The 23121-nt window shown below is 36.0% G+C and overlaps 1 protein-coding gene across 2 annotated transcripts in view; it reads right to left on the minus strand.

Moving 5' to 3' along the window:
• CTDSP2 (CTD small phosphatase 2) overlaps positions 1–18255 on the minus strand; it is a 62229-nt gene extending 43974 nt beyond the window's left edge. Inside the window, exons 1-2 of one of the 2 annotated variants that reach the window (XM_053708214.1) lie at positions 17957–18255; positions 17709–17870 (exon numbers count right to left, since the gene is read on the minus strand). In XM_053708214.1, the coding sequence (XP_053564189.1) occupies positions 17709–17766 (58 nt within the window). In that variant the 5' untranslated portion in view covers positions 17767–17870; positions 17957–18255. Of the gene's footprint in view, positions 1–17708 lie in introns of both variants that reach the window. The other variant, XM_053708213.1, reaches the window with a different exon arrangement.
• Between the last annotated feature and the right edge of the window lie 4866 nt (positions 18256–23121).

A 23121-nucleotide genomic window follows, 5' to 3' on the forward strand; every position in this document is an offset into this window, starting at 1 on the left:
GCCAATAAATATCTCAAGACTGATTTTTCTAAGGTTTTATGGACTGATGAAATGAGAGTGAGTCTTGATGGGCCAGATGGATGGGCCCGTGGCTGGATTGGTAAAGGGCAGAGAGCTCCAGTCCGACTCAGACGCCAGCAAGGTGGAGGTGGAGTACTGGTTTGGGCTGGTATCAAAGATGAGCTTGTGGGGCCTTTTCGGGTTGAGGATGGAGTCAAGCTCAACTCCCAGTCCTACTGCCAGTTTCTGGAAGACACCTTCTTCAAGCAGTGGTACAGGAAGAAGTCTGCATCCTTCAAGAAAAACATGATATTCATGCAGGACAATGCTCCATCACACGCGTCCAAGTACTCCACAGCGTGGCTGGCAAGAAAGGGTATAAAAGAAGAAAATCTAATGACATGGCTTCCTTGTTCACCTGATCTGAACCCCATTGAGAACCTGCGGTCCATCATCAAATGTGAGATTTACAAGGAGGGAAAACAGTACACCTCTCTGAACAGTGTCTGGGAGGCTGTGGTTGCTGCTGCACGCAATGTTGATGGTGAACAGATCAAAACACTGACAGAATCCATGGATGGCAGGCTTTTGAGTGTCCTTGCAAAGAAAGGTGGCTATATTGGTCACTGATTTGTTTTTGTTTTGTTTTTGAATGTCAGAAATGTATATTTGTGAATGTTGAGATGTTATATTGGTTTCACTGGTAAAAATAAATAATTGAAATGGGTATATATTTGTCTTTTGTTAAGTTGCCTAATAATTATGCACAGTAATAGTCACCTGCACACACAGATATCCCCCTAAAATAGCTAAAACTAAAAACAAACTAAAAACTACTTCCAAAACTATTCAGCTTTGATATTAATGAGTTTTTGGGTTCATTGAGAACATGGTTGTTGTTCAATAATAAAATTAATCCTCAAAAATACAACTTGCCTAATAATTCTTCACTCTGTGTGTGTGTGATATATATATACACACATACATACATACATACTACTAATATAAATGTTCAAAAGTTAAATAGAAAAAAGCATGACTGTACAACAAAGTCCCAGAAATCTGCTCACTGGCTGACAGGGACAACTCCAGCAGGAGAAGAAAAAAAAAAAAAAACACTCTGAAACATGCTCTTACGTATATGTATCCTATCCTTTTAATTTACAGTGAAATGTCACAAAATATATAATGAAAGTATATTGCACATTTTTTTATTCATAATTAAACATTTTACAGGACAATCTCAAAGTGTTGTATGTTCCTTTAAACCCTCCAACTAGGTTTCAATCAATCAGACAGTTGAGACCCTAACAATGAAGAGACCAAGAACCCTCTGAAACAAAATTAGCGCTGACAACACACAAACCGCCTACCTTGTCACCAGGTTTTATTATTAGGCAAAAATGACATACATGATTGTATGAACACACTGAATGCTTTTTAAATCTAATCCAACTTGCCTATTTGCGGTGTTCCTCCCTTATTTTACCTGTCACACTATGTGCTTCATTTCTGCTCGAACTGAATTTGTCACCAGACTGATCACCTCCCTTCTTCCCATAAACATGCACATTCAATCCACAACTAAGGGACAGGCAAATGGTGACATCTGTTCTGTATGTTGAATGATTCTATACATTTAGTCACTGATTTGACTATTGGAATTTTGTGATTATTTTTTGGAATGTTATGGTTGATAAAACGAAAATTAACACCATGTGTTAATATTCATTTAGAATGAATTCAATGAGATCAAAAGTTGTGATGGTTTTAAACATAATGTGCCAAAACCTTTGTACATCACTGTCTGCAACTAATTTTACAGATTGGTTAATACCACGCTGCTGTCGGCCTGTACTAAGGATGTAGGTATAATTAGGTTTCATTTAAAAATATGCACAAATTAAATATTCATATTTTAATTAATTAACTCCCTGTTGTAAGGCATCCCTCAATTAATTAAACTTAATGCATCACTCCAATGACTCTTTAATATGCTGCCAAAAAATGCATTTAACAATTATAAAACATACCAAAAGGATCTGAAAATTAGGAGCCGGAACTAGAATTTAAGTAACAATAGTTCACTGGCTACAGAGTTAGGCTGATCCTAAGCAAAACCACACTGACGACTGGTCACCTAGCACACTTGCAGTGAATGATTGGGCTACTTTACCTCCAGACCAGTGGTGCACTGCCGGTGTAGTGTCAAAATATGCGACCCGATGGAATGTGCAACCGCATTCCTGAGCGCACACGTGACTGGATGACCACCAATCATTTGCTAGAGACACCTCCTTTCAGATTTCAACACTACACCACGTGACGGGTCGCAGAATCAGACGGAACAGCTGAGCCTGTCAGATTTTACAGCCTTCACCGAAGCGCTGCTGTTCTACAGCTTACCATTCTTTCTTCACCGGTTCCAAGCTATGTGTTTAACTCCTTGCTATGGGTTTAAACAAATAGTTCTGCTCAAGCAATAGTGCAATAAAATGCATTAGAACAATGCATTATTTTTTTAAGTCCCTTTAAATTATTTTGTTCACCCCTTAACAATTAAGGGGTAAGTGTGTGCTTACCTGTAACTGGGGGTGGGGGAGGTCTCTATGTGTTGGTCTAAGTCTGTACAAGAGCACAGGTAATTCACAGTTGTTCCTTACCAGAAACATTGGGACTCTTTGGAGCAGGGACCTTTGTCCACTTGTATTAATTATCTATATATTCTTTTTCACCATTAATGAGTGTCTGTATATGTACCCTTACTTATGTGGCCAGGGCTGTGGGACTTGGCAGTGCCTTACAAATAAATAATAGTAGTAGCACAAGTACAAAATATTTAGGTAATGCATCTCTGTAGTATTTTGCAAATATACTCATTGACTGAGAATGAAACCTTTCTGACTTTTTTCGTTATAAAGAAAAAGCCAGTAAGAGAAGGATTCACAGATACAGATATGTGTAGAATCATTTAAGAAGTGCTGAAATTCTATGAGCCGTGACCAATTACAATTTGTATAGCCAATTTTAAAATTTGCTGGGGTGAGGAATGTAGGTCCAGGAATGGACTCTTGGTGGGCTTTGATGATCTAGTTTGTATCAGGTTTTCTCACACAAAACCCCCCCCAAAAAAACTTAAGTTTTAAATAGAAGACAGTGTGGGAACAACCCTCAAATTCCTTTATGCTTAGGGGTTATGCTGCAGTAACATAGTGAAGTAGCATTGCTAATATTACAAATAAATCTCTTAAAGGGGACACATGCTCTAAACAGCAGGTCATTTTTGCACTTTACATTAGGGAGTTAAAACATAGTCCTGCATGGGAGCTGCAGAGACAACCACTTAGCCAATCAGCAGTGGCAGTCACACAACCCCACCAATCCCCGGCTGTGATTAGCTCGGAACTGCAGATTTGCGGCTCCTGCGCAGGACTTCACCTACATGTTTAAGCCTTTCCACAGCAAATAGTTCTAAAATGACATACTCTAACAAATGAAAGCATGCAAATTGTACACTACAATGTTTATTTAAGCATTAGTGATCTAACAAGTGTGTGTGTGCGTATATATATATATATACACACACATACATTATATATATATATATATATATATATATATATATATATATATATATATATATATATATATATATATATATATACACACACACACACATACATACACATACATATATATTTTCCATTACTATAAATATTCTAATCTAGAACATCTGCTCAACCCCATCAGATGTTAGAGAGACCAACAACCAATCATGAAGGACAGTGGCATAAACTATTATACATCAATAAGTGCTCATCAATTAAAGAGAAAAAGTCCTGCTCCGAACGCCAGGTCCCCATTTGAGGAGAACAAGTCAATAAATATAAAAATTCTATCATTAAGTGGTTAACAAAAGACAATGAAAATAACAGCAATAGCATCCTATTACATTCCAGATTCTGGGGGTGGTATTGTGTTTTAAACACTGTTGCTGTGATATGTTTTTGAGCTAGAAATAGTTGCTGGGAGTAACAGGAATTTAGACGCCAGTCAGCCCTGCGAGGAGCATCAAATGTCTTAATACCAGAGATAGTAAGACTAATACGTCTATAATTATTAACTCCTTAGCTGCCAGGCGGATGCACAGCAGAAAACATGGTACATCATAACAAAATGGAAACTAAAAGCTTGAATGATACAGAGCTGCACAACAGACACAAGATTTTGTTTTCTAATTTCATTAATTTGATGTATTTTTTTAATGGGGCATTGATATGTTATTAATCCAATGATTTGGTATTCACCAACACCATTTACAAAGTAGTCAGCCTTCAAAATACATTAGCCTTTTTTTCTGGGGATATATTTATGAGGTAGTCTGCTAAGAACCATTTTGCTTATTGAGAGTCAGTAATTCACTATTTTACAGCACAAAATAATGTTAAAGGTACATTATTTTCATTTAACTACATGTAATAGACACTACTATAAAGAATAGTATGCACAGATACGGACATAAAAATCCAGTATAAAACCTTTTCAAATCTTACTACCAATTTAGCACTGCTGCTGAGGTTAGGCTAAGTGCAGACCCTTCCCCCGCATATGAAAAGACCCATTATACAAAACAGAAGCAATCTGAAGTCTGTATACATCTAAAACGTTGGGGCATGGTTAGGGGTCTGAAAATCAGCACAATATATATTTCAACATAAGCAAAATTATACATTTTTTTTTTTAACAAAAACACTCCCAAATGGGCTATATAAATTATCTACATAACATTTATGCAAAGAAAAATCTAATGTACAATGTCCCTTTAACGTAAAGCAGTAACTGCCAAGGAAAACACTACTTTATTTTATTAAAGAAGCATAAGAGTCAATGGTATGCAGTGTCTGTACAGCCTTATTATAAGCACAATGCACTTTGCAAACCAATGTGTATTTTTATTTATTTTTAAAGTGCAAAATCGCTAGTGTGTACTTACCATCAGCGCCCGTCAAACTGAGATCACCACTTCTTTATGAGGTGCCAATCTTGTTAAAGGGACATGAAACCCAATACTTTACTTTCATGATTCAGACCAAAACTGTTTACCTCGGTGATTAACTTGTATCTAAGCCTCTGCAGACTGCACTATATGGCAACAATATTATCCATTTGAAAGAGCACTATCTCCTGCAATATAGTGTTCCAGATGCCTACCTAGGTATCTCTTCAACACAGAATATCATTGGAATAAAGCAAATCTGAACTTTTTTTTTTTTTTTAATAAATGGTATGCTCTCTCTTAATCACAAAAGACAATTTTGGGTTTCATATCCCTATAATAATAATAATAATAATAATAATAATAATAATAATAATAATAATAAGTGTAAAAAAATATTAGCTAATTTCACCTTAATAGGAAAATGAAACCCAAATGTTTTCCTTTGTGATTGAGGTAGGACATACATTTGTAAATAACTTTCCAAATGTACTTTTGTTCTCAATTTTGCTTCATTTTCTTTGCAGCCTTTCTTGAAGGCGCAGCAACGCACTACTGGGAGCTAGCTGAACACACCGGTAAGCCAACCACAAGACTTATATGTGCAGCCACAAATCAGCAGCTAGCTCCCAGTTCCCGATCCCACCTATATATGCTTTTCAAAAATGGATATCAAGAGAATGAAGCAAATTAGAAAAAATAAGTAAATTGGAAAGTTATTTAAAATTAGAGGCTCTATCTGAATCATGAATGATAAATTTGGGTTTCATGAAATTATAGCCGGTGGTGCTACCATTAAAAAGGTCCTTAGGAGAAAACACACACAAACACATGCCACAGTACGTGCTGTACACATGATTTTGGCCCCCACTAATGCAGAGTGAGTGACAGAGACCCATGGGTGACAGCCACTTCCATGCACACACACGGGAGCCAAATAAACATGCACAGCACTTATAACCATATAGAATATATACCTTACACCAGACATCCTCAAATGTGGCCCTCCAGAGGTTATGGAACTACATTTCCCATGAAGCTCAGTCAGCTGATATGCTGGCTGAGCATCATGGGAAATGTAGTTCCAAAACCTCTGGAGGGCCAAGTTTGACGATGTCTGCCTTACACCAAGGGGAATGCAAAAAAAATAAAAGTGACTGATCATTTGGATAGGAAGAATTGGTAAAAATTGTAAAGTATTTTTAGCATATGATGATGACTAGAAGACAGAAAAGGAAAAAAAACACTGTCAATTTACTAACGATGGGTAAAACTATAAACCATATGCCTGGGTGACTGACATGACCTGACCCTGTTTAAATGGACAATAAAGTCAAAATTAAAGGGACACTCAATCAAAATTAAACTTCCATTATTCAGATAGAGCATGCCATTTTAAACAACTTTCCAATTTACTTCCATTAACAAAATGTGCACAGTCTTTTTATATTTAAACTTTTTGAGTCACCAGCTCCTACCGAGCATGTGCAAGAACAAATGTGTATGCATTTGTGAATGGCTGATGGCTGTCACATAGTACGTGTATGCATTTGTGATTGGCTGATGGCTGTCACATGGTACAGGGGGAGTGGAAAGAGACAACTTTTAAATTGTCAGAAAAAAAAAAATATATATATATATATATATACTACTCATTTGAAGTTCAGACTAAGTGCTATTGCATTGTCTTGTTATCTTGCATTTGTTGATTATGCAAATCAGCTGTGTTGACTGGTCCTTTAAACGATCATGATTCAGATAGTGCATGACATTTTAATAAACCTTTTAAATTTACTTCTATTATGTAATTTGGTTTGTTATTTCAGTTTCATTTGTTGAAAATCATACCTAGGTAGGTTCAGCAGCATTGAGGCACTAGTTGCTGACTAGTTGCCCGAAGCGTTCAACTAACTCCCAGATGTTTATTTCTGCTCCTTCAACAAAGGATACCAAGAGAGTGAAGCAAATTTGATAGAAGTACACTGGGAAGTGGTTTAAAAAAAAACCTGAATGTTCTATTTGAATCATGAAAATAAATATTCAATGATTTGGCTCAGACAGCAAAAAAAATATAACTTGTATATGTTTAAAAACAAACCAGGATTAGCTGCTCAGTAACACAAGGTATCCACTTCTTCAACAATAGAATTTCTAAGTGTGTCTGATGTAAATAAATGTAGCAGAAGGTAAAACACACATTGTAAAATCATTAGGCTGTGAAACATGATATCTACCATAACAACAGGTCCCTGATCATAATAATAAATATGGTTAGTTTTTGTCATAAACACCTCCTGATATTATGTCAGGGGCTCATTATTTCTCTGCTATTTACAACTCTGACTTTTTAGATAGTTCTGGTACAAACTTATGGGGCCACCGGTTTTTACTACCTACATCTAGTTCCACAAGATGCAGGGATATATAAGTGTCAAAGATGTCTACCAGGGTGACAGAAAACAGCATCCCTATCAAGGCACAAACCTGAGGTCAATTAGAGGTGACTCTAGTTTATCTTAAAGGGACAGTCTACTCCAAAAATGTTATTGTTTAAAAAGATATAACGCCTTTACTATCCATTCCCCAGTTTTGCATAAACAACATTGTTATATTAATATACTTTATAACATCTAAAACTCTAAATCTCTGCCTGTTTTAACCCCTGCAGGCTGCCTTTACCTCAGTCATTTTATAAGCTTTCCACAGCAAGAGACAGCTAGGTAATGTTTACCATATAGATAACACTGTGCTCACTCCTGTGAAGTTACAAATGAGAATGCACCGATTGGCTAAAATGCAAGTTTTAAACTGCCCTGAGATAAGGTAGCATTCTGCAGAAGCTTAGATACAAGGTAATCACAGAGGTAAAAAGTGTATTAATATAACTATGTCGGTTATATAAACCAGGGGAATGGGTAATACATTTATTATCATTAAATATTCACAATTTTGTAAGTGAACTGTTACTTTAAAAAGGAACAGTATGCTTGATAATTGATATTTTTTAAAAAGATAGATAATCCCTTTTTTACCCAGTTTTGCATAACCAACGCAGTTTAACTCTGTGATAACCTTGTATCTAAACCTCTGCAGGCTGCCCCTCATCTTAGTACTTTTACAAACTTACATTTTAGCCAATCAGTGCTGACTCATAAATAACTCAGAGAGTAAAGCACAATGTGAACTATAAGGCACACATGAACTAGCACTGTCTAGCTGTGAAAAGCTAATAAAATGCACAGAGATAAGAGGAGTCCTTCAATGGCTTAGAAATGAACCTTTGAGCTGACCTAGGTTTAGCCTTCAACAAAGAATACCAAGAAAAAAAGAAAATTTGATGATAAACGTGAATTGGAATGTTGTTTAAAATTGCATGTCCTATCTGATTTATAAAAGTTTAAACTTTGACTTTACTGTCCCTTTAAGACATGTGTTAATCACATTTGTGTTACCTACCGGGTGACTAAATATGACAGACATGTCATGCTTGGTATCAAAATAATCCTCATGTACTGGATATACATAACTAAAAATTCTAAGTTATCCGACCTATACCTCTCCAGCCAGGGTTTGCACTGTGGATTATGGTGTTCCATAAAAAAAAACTACCTTCATTGCCCACTCTGGAAGGGGCCTGGTCAGAAACCTGACCATCAGGAAGAAAAATAATGTATTTAATTGTGGTATCAGCAAAATAGTCATTCTACATGGGAGGCTGTGTGAAGCAGCATGTTTGGCAATATTTCTGTCATCTCCCTGAAAAGAGGCTAATCTGGTAAAGTTATAGGTTCTGTATATTTCTCCTTTCTTTCATGTAATTGGCAAGAGTCCATGAGCTAGCAACATATGGGATATACAATCCTACCAGGAGGGACAAAGTTTCCCAAACCTCAAAATGCCTATAAATACACCCCTCACCACACCCACAATTCAGTTTTTACAAACTTTGCCTTCTATGGAGGTGGTGAAGTAAGTTTGTGCTTGATTTTCTTCTGTGATATGCACTTCTCAGCATTTTGAAGCCCGATTCCTCTCAGAGTACAGTGAATGTCAGAGGGATGTGAAGGGAGTATCACCTATTGAATTCTATGGTTTTCCTCACGGGAAATCTTTTCATATGTTCTGTTATCGGTCGTAGAGATTCATCTCCTACCTCCCTTTTCAGATCGACGATATACTCTCATATTCCATTACCTCTACTGATAACTGTTTCAGTACTTGTTTGGCTATCTGTTATATGTGGATGGGTGTCTTTCGGTAAGTATGTTTTCATTACTTAAGACACTCAGCTATGGTTTGGCACTTTATCTATTTAGGAAGTTATTTTTTCTTACCTGGGGTATAGTCTTTTCTTCAAAATTGACTGTTTTCTTTAATTTTCGTGGGAAAAATTAGGCTCACAAGGCCACAAAATGCTAATATTTATTGCGTCATTCTTAGCGCAAGAATTTTATTGGCGCAAAGGTACGTTCATTGACGCAAATTCGCCATTTACAGCGTCTTAGTTGACACCAGGTTCCTTGCACAAGGTTGCATCTGCCATGACATGATTTGCATAATTTTTGGATGTTAGCGGCAAAAAAAATAATTTTGCATTGTGAATCATACTTGGTGCCAAATAATTTAATTATTTAAACCCCACATCCTATATGCCTCTTGCCTTTTTTATATACTCAGAGGGCTTTGCTGTTTGCATTTTTTCCCCATTCCTGAAACTACCATATAAGGAAATTGATAATTTTGCTTTATATGTTGTTTTTACTCTTACATTTGCAAGATGTCTGAATCTGGTCCTGTCTCATTAACCACTGTTGGATTACTGCTGCCTGATAACAGTTCTACCAAAAATAAGTGTATCTGTAGAGATTATATCTCCAGCAGTAGTATGTAAAAGTTGTCATGATAAGCTTTTACATGCAGAGAATGTATCCATCAGTACTAGTACAGTGCCAGTTCCTTCAACATCTAATGTACATGATATCCCTGTAAATATAAAAGATTTTATTGCTGATGCGATTCAGAAGGCTTTGTCTGCTATTCTGCCTTCTAATAAACGTAAAAGGTCTTTTAAAACTTCATAAAGTTGATGAAATTTCAAATGACCGACAACATACTGATTTATCCTCCTCTTATGAGGATCTGATTCAGAAGATCCTACCTCAGATATTGACACTGACAAATCTACTTATCTCTTTTAGATGGAGTATATTCGTTCCTTGTTAAAAGAGGTGTTGATTATTTTGGATATTGAGGAAACTAGTCCTCTTGACATTAAAACTAGTCCTCGACATTAAAAGTAGTAAACGTTTAAATTCGGTTTATAAACCTCCTGTGGTTACTCCAGAGATTTTTTCCAGTTCCTGATGCTATTTCTGAATGGAATAGGCCTGGTACTTCTTTTATTCCTTCTGCTAGGTTTAAAAAGTTGTATCCTTTGCCAGCAATTAGATTGGAGTTTTGGAAAACAATCCCCAAGATTGATGGGACTCGCTACTCTTGCCAAACGTACTACTATCCCTATGGAAGATAGTACGACCTTTAAGGACCGTTTAGATAGGAAACTTGAATCTTATCTAAGGAAAGCTTATTTATATTCTGACTATCTTCTCAGGCCTGTCATTTCTATGGCTGATGTTGCAGCTGCATCAACTTTTTGGTTGGAAAGTTTAGTGCCACAGGAAACAGATCCTGATTTGTCTAGCATTGTTAGCTTGCTTCAACATGCTAATCAATTTATCTGTGATGCTATTTTTGATATCATCAAAATTGATGTTAAATCTACGTCTTTAGCTATCTTAGCTAGAAGAGCTTTGTGGCTTAAATATTGGAATGCTGACATGGTACCCAAGTCTAGATTACTATCTCTTTCTTTCCAAAGTAACAATTTATTTGGTTCTCAGTTGGATTCAATTATTTCAACTGTTACTGGGGGGAAGAGTTTTTTTTTTACCTCAGGATAAAAGATTTAAGGGTAAATCTAAGGCTTCTAATAGTTTTCATTCTTTTCGACAGAATATGGAACAGAAAGCCAATCCTTCCCCCAAAGAATCTGGTTCCAATTGGAAACCCTCTTCAAGTTGGAATAAATTCAAGTTTCTTAAGAAAACAAAGCCAGCCCCCAATTCTGCATGAAGGTGCGGCCCTCATTCCAGCTCAGCTGGTGTGGGGGGCAGATTAAAAAAAATTTCCAAAATATTTGGGCAGATTCTATCCAAAATTAATGGATTTAGAGCATTGTCTCTCAAGGGTATCAAACAGGATTCAGAGTAAGACCTCCTGTGAGAAGATTTTTTTCTCTCACGCGTTCCAGCAAACCCAGTGAAGGCTCAGGCTTTTCTAAAGTGTGTTTCAGATCTAGCGCTTTCAGGGGTAATTATACCAGTTCTGTTTCAGGAACAAGGTCTGGGGTTTTATTCAAATCTATTCATTGTCCCAAAGAAAGAAAATTCATTTAGGCCAGTTCTGGATCTGAAAATTTTGAACCGTTTTGTAAGAGTGCCAACTTTCAAAATAGTGACACTAAGGACTATTCTGCCTTTTGTTCAGCAAGGGCATTATATGTCCATGATAGAATTACCGGATGCATTTCTTCATATTCCGATTTATCCAGACCACTATAGCTTTCTGAGATTCTCTTTTCTAGACAAGCATTACTAATTTGTCGCTCTTCCATTTGGCCTAGCGACAGCTCCAAGCTTTGTATGCTGAAGCAATGGTGCAGGGATTATACAAAGATATCACAATTAATATCCTTAAATCCCAGTGTTCAACTTTCTGTGACTTGGTGGTTAGATCACCACCGTATAATTCAAGGGGACTCTTTTGTTCGTCCAACCTGGACTGTAATCACAACAGATGCAAGTCTTTCAGGTTGGGGAGGCTGTCTGACAGCACAAGGGGTTTGGAAATCTCAAGAGGCGAGGTTACCAAACAATATTTTGGAAATCCGTGGTATTTTCAGGGATCTTCAGGTTTCGCCTCTGTTGAAGAGAGAACCATTCATTTGTTTTCAGACAGACAATGTCACAACTATGGCATATGCCAATCATCAGGGCGGGACACGCAGTCCCCTAGCTATGAAAGAAGTATCTTGGATATTTGTTTGGGCGGAATCCAGCTCTTGTCCAATTTCTGCTGTACATATCCCAGGTATAGACAATTGGGAAGCGGATTATCTCAGCCATCAGACTTTATATCCGGGGGAGTGGTCTCTCCATCCAGATGTGTTTTTTCAGATTGTTCAGATGTGGGGTCTTCCAGAAATAGATCTGATGAATTCTCATCTAAAGCAAGAAACTTCCCAGGTACCTATCCAGGTCTAGGGATCCTCTGGTGGAGTCGGATGCGTTAGCAGTTCCTTGGTTTTACCAACCTACTTATATTTTTCTAGTTCTTCTTCCAAGAGTGATCTCCAAAATCATCATGGAATATTTGTGTTTCTGGTAGATCCAGCATGGCCTCACAGGTTCTGGTATGCGGACCTTGTCCGGATGTCCAGTTGTCCACCCTGGCCACTTCCTTTAAGACCCGACCTTCTGTCTCAAGGACCGTTTTTTCCATCAGGATCTAAAATTGTTAAATTTGAAGGTATGGAAATTGAACGCTTAGTCATAGAGGTTTCTCTGACTCAGTGATTGATACTATGTTACAGGTTTGTAAAACTGTTTCTAGGAAGATTTATTATCGAGTTTGGAAGACATATTTCATGGTGTTCTCATAAATTCTCCTTGCATTCTTTTAGAATTCCTAGAGTTTTAAAGTTTCTTCAGGATGGTTTGGATAAAGGTTTATCTGCAAGTTCCTTGAAGGAACAAAACTCTGCTCTCTGTTTTATTTCACAGAAAGATTGCTAAGCTTCCTGATATTCACTGTTTTGTTCAGGCTTTGGTACATATCAAGCCTGTCATTAAATCAATCTCTCCTCCTTGGAGTCTTAATTTGGTTTTGAAAGCTTTACAGGCTCCTCCTTTAGAGCCTATGCATTCTTTGGATATTAAACTACTTTCTTGTTAAGTGTTGTTCCTTTTGGCTATTTCTTCTGCTAGAAGAGTTTCTGAATTATCTGCTCTTTCTTGTGAGTCACCTTTTCTGATTTTTCATCAAGTTGAGTCAGTTTTGCGGACTTCATTTAAATTTTTACCTAAAGTTGTAAATTCTAACAACATTAATAGGGAAATTGTTGTCCCCTCTTTGTGTCCTAATCCTAAGAATTCTTTGGAAAGATCCTTACATTCTCTGGATGTTGTAAGAGCTTTGAAATATGTTGAAGCTACTAAAGATTTCAGGAAGACTTCTAGTCTATTTGTTGTCTTTTCTGGTTCTAGGAAAGGTCAGAAAGCTTCTGCCATTTCCTTGGCTGGCATCTTGGTTAAAGCTTTTGATTCATAAGGCTTATTTGGAGTCGGGTCAGGCCCCGCCTCAGAGAATCACAGCTCATTCTACTAGATCAGTCTCCTCTTCGTGGGCTTTTAAGAATGAAGCTTCAGTTGATCAGATTTGCAAAGCAGCGACTTTGTCTTTTTTGCATACATTTACTAAATGCTACCATTTTGATGTATTTGCCTCTTTTGGTAGAAAAGTTCTTCAGGCAGCTGTTTCAGTTTGATTCCTCTGCTTATGTTTTAAGTATTTTTTTCCCCTTTCATTTATGAGAAAAACTTATTTTTTTTGGTTGTGGATTTAATGTTTTCAGTGGAAAATGGCTGTTTTTATTGTATCCCTCCCTCTCTAGTGACTTTTGTGTCGAGTTCCACATCTTGGGTATTTCTATCCCATACGCTACTAGCTCATGGAGTCTTGCCAATTACATGAAAGAAAACATAAATTTGTGTAAGAACTTACCTGATAAATTCATTTTTCATATTGGCAAGAGTCCATGAGACCCACTCTTTTTATGGGGGTTATGTTTTTTTGTATAAATCACAATTATATTTGCAGTTCATTTTTTTTATGCTTTTTACTCCTTATTCTATCACCCCACTACTTGGCTATTCGTTAAACTGAATTGTGGGTCTGGTGAGGGGTGTATTTATAGGCATTTTGAGGTTTGGGAAACTTTGCCCCTTCTGGTAGGATTGTATATCCCATACGTCACTAGCTCATGGACTCTTGCCAATATGAAATAAATTAATTTATCAGGTAAGTTCTTACATAAATTATGGTGTTTTTTTTTTATGTGTTAAACAACATTACACAAAGCAAAACAGTGTTTAACTCCTTGTTATATAAATGCACTGTGGCACTTTTTTATGTTCATAATAAATGTTCCTTTATTAGGCTTTTGCCTTTGTCTAATATTTGAACCATGTTACTGAAGAGACTAGTAATAACAGTACTCTGTTTTTAGATTGAGTTTTGACAAATTGTGTTTTGGGGTTTTCCTTAGGATTTCCAATATAATAAATTATTTTAAGGTAGTGGCAGCAGAGATAGTTTAGTGTGGGTGGCATTAAAGGGGGGGTTGGGCATTTTCTAGGTCTAGTACCGACTAGAGCAGGGGTGGACAACTATTGGCCCTCCAGATGTTATGGACCACATCTCCCATAATGCAGGCAAAGCATCATGGGAGATTTAGTCCATAACATCTGGAGGGCCAGTAATTGCCCACTCCTGGACTAGAGAGAGTGTGTTTTTTAACCCTAGCACCCACTGAACTAAGTCCCAGGCTTGCCTGGAGTGGTAAGACTGACAAATTGGTTATGGTGAAAAGGGTGGGTTAAACCTTTCTGTGACAAACTAGTGACTGTTGCAGGGTTGGTCAACCCTGTACATCACAGTTATAAACTAAAATGTGGTACATATACATGCAATGTGTGTAAGAAGTTGTTTTCAAGTAAGGGAGTTCTTCAATGCAGAAGATTCATGTAGTGATATTGTAATGTGGATGTTCAGCTTAAAAACACCTTACAATTAACACTATGCAGAGTATGGACTTGGAAACAACCCACATCATCATTTTATTCTAATAAAAAGGCAAAAAAGGCTCAAAATGTACTCTCCTGTAATGTGTTTTTCCTTTGCATGAAGTAATGCCTAATGTGTACAATACACATATGGAAATACATTAAAGGGACATTAATAGGCAACTGCCAAATATATAAATACAAAATAAAGGTTTTAAAAGCATTATAAGCTGTAAGCACAATGTGCAGGGTGTTGCACATAATAATCCAAGAGAAACCCCTTGTAAGAATGATTATTTTATCTCCCTTAAAGGGACACGAAACCCAATTTTTTTTTTTATTTCATGATTCGGCTAGAGCATTTTAAACAACTTTCCAATGCACTTCTATTATCTAATTTGCCGAGTATCCTAGGTATCCTTTGTTTAAAAACATACCTAGGTAGGCTCAGGAGATGGGAGCTAGTTTCTGATTGGTGGCTGCAGATGTATGCCTCTTGCCATTGGCTTACGGGTGTGTTCAGCTAGCTCCCAGTAGTGTATTGCTGCTCCTTCAACAAAGAATACCAAGAGATTGAAGCAAAATTAATATAAGTAAAATGGGAAGTTGTTTAAAATTTATGATCTATCTGAATTATGAAAAATCTTGGGCTTCATGACCCTTTAATTTTGGACAATTAGGGCCAACTTTAATGGAGTTTGTGCACTGCTCTAGACAATCACTGTGTAGTATGTAGATAGATAAGCAATGCAAAGCAAAGTTAAAGATAAACTACTTTTTTTATGGAAAGGGAATACAATTCTTACAGCAAAAGCTTGCTAAACAAATTATGCGTGCACATAATGGTGTCATGTGACTATTAAAAAAAAAAAAAAAGGGGAGTAGTATAAAAAAATATTTGTAATCAATAATTAAAAACACCATTTAGAAACAGTGTTGAAAAAATTATATGAAACTTAGGAGCCAGGAAACGCAAACACACTTTGTTGGAGCCAAGGAACAGACCCGACTTATCACTAAAATATAAAGCATATTTTTATATATAAAATTGACTGAAATTCAGATCTCTCAAAATGGTGCTAGAACAAACTGATCTTCTGTGGATATTCGTTTACTGGTCACAAGAAGAAAGGCAAGAGCCCTCAGATGTGCTTGTGTAATGCCAGGGAATTGTTTGTTTTGGTTAAACTGTAATGAGCGGCTCAGGAACAAAGCAACATGCAGGACTGTTTTCTGTAACTACCACACACCTTGTGACAGGCAGTGTCATAATTATTAACCATTTCCAAGGCTAAATTACAGGGCTTGGCCAATCCTATAAATTAGGGATACATGGGCTCTTAAAAAAATATGTTCTGGCTAATAAAGTTTATATGCGGATGTGTTCTCCATGTCTATAGTACAAAAATAAATAAAAATGTTCCATGTATAATATGCCAGATCCTGGTACAGTTGTGTATATACACTATACAAATACAATCTGGATCCACTGTGGCCAATAAACCTGCGTATAAAACACATGAAGAACAAAGCTCAACTTGTTGTTACTTCTACGAAAAAGAAAACATAATTCTCTACACAATATGTTTGTGATTTCTTCTGATAGATTTCAGCTGTCACTTTTGCACAACCAACTTTGAATTTGTAAATTGCCCTAAACCATGGTCTGGTGTACTTTGCAAACAACAATCATTATCAAAAAAACATTTTAGATTAAACTAACAATGTGAACAGAATTGGGGATTACAAATTAGACAATTGAATTTCCTTAGGTGAGGGAGTGATCACAGACCCCCCTGCAAAGAGTTTACACATCTCAAGAACAATTGCCTTCAAATAGATAAACAAGGTAGCAAAATATTACTGTACTTGCTGGTAAAAGAGAAAAGCTTGAAACAAAATATCACTTTAGACCACCAGAGGGAAACCAGATAAACCACTGTGAATATGTTAGGCTACTTTAGAAAGGTTTCTCATTGCAGTAAGTGGAATATTCTACACATATTAAGATGATTAACCCCTAATGGCTGCAAAATAACCTCCTCAAGTAGCCATGGGGTTAGGGATATGTTTAAAGAGCAAATGTACAGAACAATTCACTCTAGAACTGAGCACTCTACAAATGATGTGAGCATTTTTGTGCTTCTCCACTATGCAAATTTTCACAAAATGCTTTTAGAAAGCAGTGTACACGATCTCTTATTACAACAAACCACCATGTTTACAAACTGTGCAGAATAGTATATATATATATATATATATATATATATATATATATATATATATATATATATCACACACCATATACACGTATTCACAAATATCAATGTCATATAGGATGACATAATAGTACCAGCCCTTCGTATGAAAACAGCCATCATCACAGAGCAAGTGCATTATTTAAAATGTATACTGAACACACCCCTGCAAACAGGGGGGGGGGGGCATTTTTAGAGGGTTCTCTTCTGTAGACATAGAATTGTAAAAACATCTTTACTATGCTAATACGTATGACACGTACATTATTTATTTTTTTCTGCAATAACTGGCACCTGATCAGGTAAAGGAAGAGATCAGAGTTAGATAAAGGATTAATAAAGCAAAACATAAAGAGCTGAGCACACACAAGCACAAGGGATGAAATGTTAATAAGCAGTCTAGGTCTTGCTGCAAATGTAGATCAGAGCAAGTTATGTGGCATAGCATGCAGCATAGGGAATAAACAATAAGTGACCCCCCTTCCATATACAATGTATCCGTTGCAAGTCTCTGGCAGCCTAGGGTTCCCCTTGCAAACGCATCGACTTTACCTTGCTTGGGATGCGCCTCTTCTCTCTGCACTTGGGCGATGATACAGCTGCTTTCCATCTAACACCGACCCCGTGGTGATCTTTCTTGCTTTTTACAGATCAGATCGTTCTTTGGTTTGCACTATGTCAATCTCACTTACAAATCCTGTCTGCCCTGGTGCACTGCAATGTTAAAATAGTTTGTTTTCTTGATAGGGCTTTTAAAAAAATAAATACAAAAAATGTATTAAAAAAATATAAATGCATACATTCATAGGGCAGATCCCAAGCCCAAATCTCAGAATTGGTTCAACATGGAGAATCCAGACTAAGAGAAGCAAAACAACAGAGGAAATGGGACATCGCTGTTTCAAGGTCCCCCCAAAATACTATAGATAAACAACCTCCCCGGATCAACCTCTTCTCTAGTCCGATCCTCGTTAGAGCTGCACCCCGGGGCCCTAGCTTGGCTTGCAATTAAACGCTATGATCTTCAGAGGCGGGAAAATAAAAGATTTCGTGGAAATTAAGCTTTGTTTTCGTAGAGCAGGGTAGTGTGCAAGGGGAGCCTTGAAACTGCGTTCTCCTGTGATTGGCTATCAAGGCTGGGGGCAGTATAAAAGGAGGTATTTTACTATGCAGTGTTTACCTAACTACATTCCAGTGCATAAGCCTTGTACATCAAATGGGCTGGGTGTGTTTGAACTAATGCAGCCCAGAGACGCTGCTTAGGTATAAACACTGCCAGGACACAATACGAATCTTATATAAAGCTGTAATATATTCTATAGCGCTGTGCAGGCGATACAGTAAAACAGTGCAGGTTGGATAAAATAATTATTAACGTCACCAGATACGATAGAAGTTATGGATAAAAATAAAATATTGATTTATTGCTTATAATTACAGCGCTAGTCGTATTAATGCGGCAGTTGTTGTAGCTAAATGATCTAATCAATGAGTTGCCTCAGAATACGAATTCAGGAGCAGCTGCTAAGTCTAATAAAATAATATAGAGATGTGGAAATATTACATTATCCCTTATTAATGCCCTGGTTTCTCACTGAGGATTGTAGCAGTTATGTGGTTTTGAAGGGGGTTGATACAAGGCTCTTCTATTTCTCTAAAATCTCATGATATTGAAAACAGTTTGTAAGGATTTATGTATAGTTAGAATGGGTTTCTAAAAAAATGTCATAAAGGAAGTTAGTGGAAATATCTATTTTTACCAAATCTGATGTGGGAATTTTGACATTATATAAAGTAGTTTACTAAAAAACAAAGATCATCCACACATAAGTCAATGTTTGATAATATTGAGCACAACAAATGTATTCATCACTAAGGTGCCATGCATATATGTCTATGTAAAACCCTAAAAAGTTGTTAAAAAAAATAGTTTTAGTATCATGGAAAATCACTAACTGCACTAAAGACTACAATGAAAACAAAACCAAGTATTATCTGTACACATCATAGATTTAAATGGGGCAAACTTTCCCTCAGAAGTCAGTATTTTCAAATGCTCACAGTCTGGAATGCAAGGACCAATTTGTTCAAAAATGCACTATTTTCTGAAGTGGCGTAGAAATCAATTGAAGTAAAATAGTTCAGCAAAATATTCACCAGAGACCAAAAGGCAGAGTTTTTGCACCACTTGTGGCTTTTTGAGAAACTTTAGTCATAGCTACAGGCCAAACAGCTGAACAGACTGGCATGAAATCTGAACACTGCTGAGTTGTAACATTTTAATTTTAGAACATGTAACGTATATTAAAATGTAGTAAATTTGGTGTACACGAGCATGAACACTTGTGAATAGATCATTTTATTTTATGAAGTTGGTGCATACAGGGTAGAAAAGAAAATGTTAACATGCGCTGTCTAGGAGTGATAAATATTTCCCAGGAATCTGTGATGTTGAAGTGCAATACAAGTGACATTATTGGGTATTGTTATATTGCAATGTAAACTCTCATTTGAATTGAGTAGATATTTTCCTTAAACTAGTTGGGTTGGTATTATATTATTTCTGCTTTGAATATGAACATTGCAATATAGAGAACGTATGTTAACATAATAAACAAAGGTTTTTAAAAATGCATTTAATAGAAAAATGCCTATATAGTAAAAAGATCTGACAATATAAAACATATTTAAAGTTTACGCCTATTATGACATCACATAAGAAAACATTCTACATTCTAAAAACTATTTTAAATTTTAAATGTACAGTAGAAATACTCAGTGGAAGATTATTTTTATTTAACAATATTATTTCCTATCACTATTTATCTATAGTTTGTTTCAATTTAATTAGTGAGTTACAAATACCATAAAAATCATAGGACAGATAACATTTCTGCTTTTTTTTCATCTAAGTAAAAGACAAATAATTTTGATTTTGTTATCCCCTCTTTATATAATGGAGCTAAATTATAAATGTGTGGGTATATTTTACTGAGTCTAAGGAATACAGTAAACCAACATGTGTGTCTCATGTGTGATACTGTGAACAAACAGAAGTGCATTTGTACAACAGTGTTAGAATGTCTAGATTCCACTAGTGTATCACATTAACTCACAGTATGAATTTGCAGTGTTTTAATGAAGCATGAAAACAATTTCCTTTTTTTTTCTTCTCTAAATCTGATTGGAAATAGACTTTGACTTTCTACAAATATTGTAAACTCTGAACCCAAACCTACTATATACATATTAGATTGGATGGATACAAATACATCATTTTCTAATCAAATTATAAAAATGAGAGAGAGTGGGGCTATTACTGTACTTTTGGAACAATAGCAATTTATAGATATCAGATCTTTGTTTTCATGCAAGATTTTAGTTGTTTATAACATGAATTTGTATAGCAAATGATACAAAAACAGGACTTGTAAACCCCTTTATCACTATTACTTGTAAAAACTTGAGAAGCTGAATACTTCATGTAGCAATAGATAACATTATTTAAGCAATAACCATTTTTATTTGCAGACAAGATGCACATATTTAGTATATGATATCATAATAATGTGTATAAAATAAATTACCATTTTGGTTTCTGTATGCCATTTATTTTTCTTTTAGAGTGCCTGATACAGCAGTATTTATAAAAGTATATTTCATCATTTACAAAGTTACAGTTGTGTAACCATAAATCTTATCCATTGAAGAACAAACATCACAGTATAGGTATCACATAGTAAAAAAAATAAATTGCACGGTATGGGTTTTCCGCGCGTAATATGGTCTTTTCGCAATCAATTTTCATCTTGAAAAAAAAGAGCTGTAGTTAACCGTTTTCCACAACATAAAAGTTTCATGAAACACCTTCAAAAATACATTACAAAGTAGTTACACTCATATTAACACTGTCTGATAAAAAATATTAAAAAAAAATATTGCACACAAAAGTTATAAGGGCTCAAAGATATGAGATCTCGGGTGTTAGAAAAAAAAAGCTGACGCAGGGATTTTACATTGACATACATACACATACATAGAGAAACATGCATTTATATGTTTAAAGATATGTTTAACTATGGAGATAATGAAAATATTTCACATTATATTCTTATGCACATTAAACAATATCTCAGCCCTCTGAGATATTTTCAAAGAGATATTCACATATATATCTTGAGATATCTATATCTATCTATCTATCTATCTATCTATCTATCTATCTATCTATCTATCTATCTATATATTCATATACATATCTTACAATAAATAGACACATCAGTCCAAAAATCATCTCATGTATAGAGAAGTATTTATTTATAAATAAATAGAACATATTCCGTTAGGAAAAACATTCTCGCAATATGACATTTTCGCATTTTCATGTACACTTTTCGAGGAGAATACGTAATGGCCTTTGAGCAACAGATTAGGGTTTTAGTATTTTTTTTCTAATAGTCTTCTCCATTGACTTTTATAGGGGAATAAGTGAACGCACACATGAGTTGGCTTTTTGGATTACGTGGGTTAACGCAAGCCCAAAATAAGTTGTTTTGCAACTTGTTATACCTGCACAACCCCAGATGCATAAAAAAGCCATAACGCGTGCAGTGTTTTCGCAACTTCGAAAAACAGATTTGTCGCACAACTTTTAATCTTGTCCTTAGTTGGGAAATGTAAGTTATTCAGTGTGCACAGCAATTCATAGGGATCAGTCATGATTTTAAAGGGACATGAAACCCAACATTTTTCTTTCATGATTCAGATAGAGAATACAATTTTAAACAACATTCCAATTTACTTTTATTATTTAATTTGCTTCATTCTTCATATATCCTTTGTTGAAGAAATAGCATTGCACAGTGTGAGCCAATTATACGAGGCATCTATGTGCAGCTTTCACACATATGTTGTCATTTAAGGTATTTGCTTGCTTGTTGTTTTTACTGTGGACTTGAAATCCGGACAAGTTATCCATGTACCTATCTGGATGTTTATAGGAAAAGGTGTTCAGCACTTTTGTATTACCTGCTGCTTATCACAACATTTGCGAAGGCTGGGAAAGCTGATATACAGTGGATCGCGGCTTAAAAGGTGGAAACCTTGATGCTTTGAAAGGTGGATAAAATGCCTAAAGGTGATTGATCATTTCTACAGTCGAATGCTACAGCCGGAATGTGCTACGAGAAAAGCTGCCTATGATCGTTAAAGTCTCTCGCTAGAGAGGGACGTGCGGTGACGTATAAGAAGGAGGGCTTACTGAACGTTGTGAAGCTACTAGTTTCTACACAAGCTCTCAATAAAGGGAGTTCCAGGAGGGAACTGTAAGCTGCTCCATTGTAAGGTCACGTAAGCATTCTACATATCTGCCTTTCATCAAGGACTAACCTCCAGTCCGGTCAGACCTTGAGTGCGGCGAAAGCCACGGTCTTATACCGGAACAATTATTCTGGTCATTAGTCTTACAGAGCACACCTTTGTGCTAGCACAGCCGAATCCCATGGTACCAATTACATAAAAAGAGGCCGATTAGCTTCTAATGTTAATGCAGCATATTACCTGCTGACCAACCTATGTTTGTCATGTTCCTTTAACTTTGTTGCTAAGATTTCAGCTAGTTTAGGCTGTTAAGTTACAGTGTATCGAGGAAAGTCTTGTACAGCGATACTTTTGTTTGTTTGGTGTGTCACAAGGAAATTCTTCTTATTTAGAAGATTAAATAATAATAATTTTGTGTTAAAATTTAAGAGTGCTGGAATCTCTTTCTTTTTAAGAGGATATAGCTATCCTCTTTGTTCTCTCTATTTCATGCTAATGTTAAATATATATATATACGTTGATTGGAGTAGCCGTGTTAGTCCAGAGATCTAGATATCAAAATAACAAGAGTATTGCATTGAGCAATGATACTTTTTTTTTTTTGTTTTGCTTCAGACTTGAGAACTTGAGAAAAGAAGGAACTCTT

This window comes from Bombina bombina, chromosome 3, assembly GCF_027579735.1.
Source record: "Bombina bombina isolate aBomBom1 chromosome 3, aBomBom1.pri, whole genome shotgun sequence".
Taxonomy (NCBI): domain Eukaryota; kingdom Metazoa; phylum Chordata; class Amphibia; order Anura; family Bombinatoridae; genus Bombina; species Bombina bombina.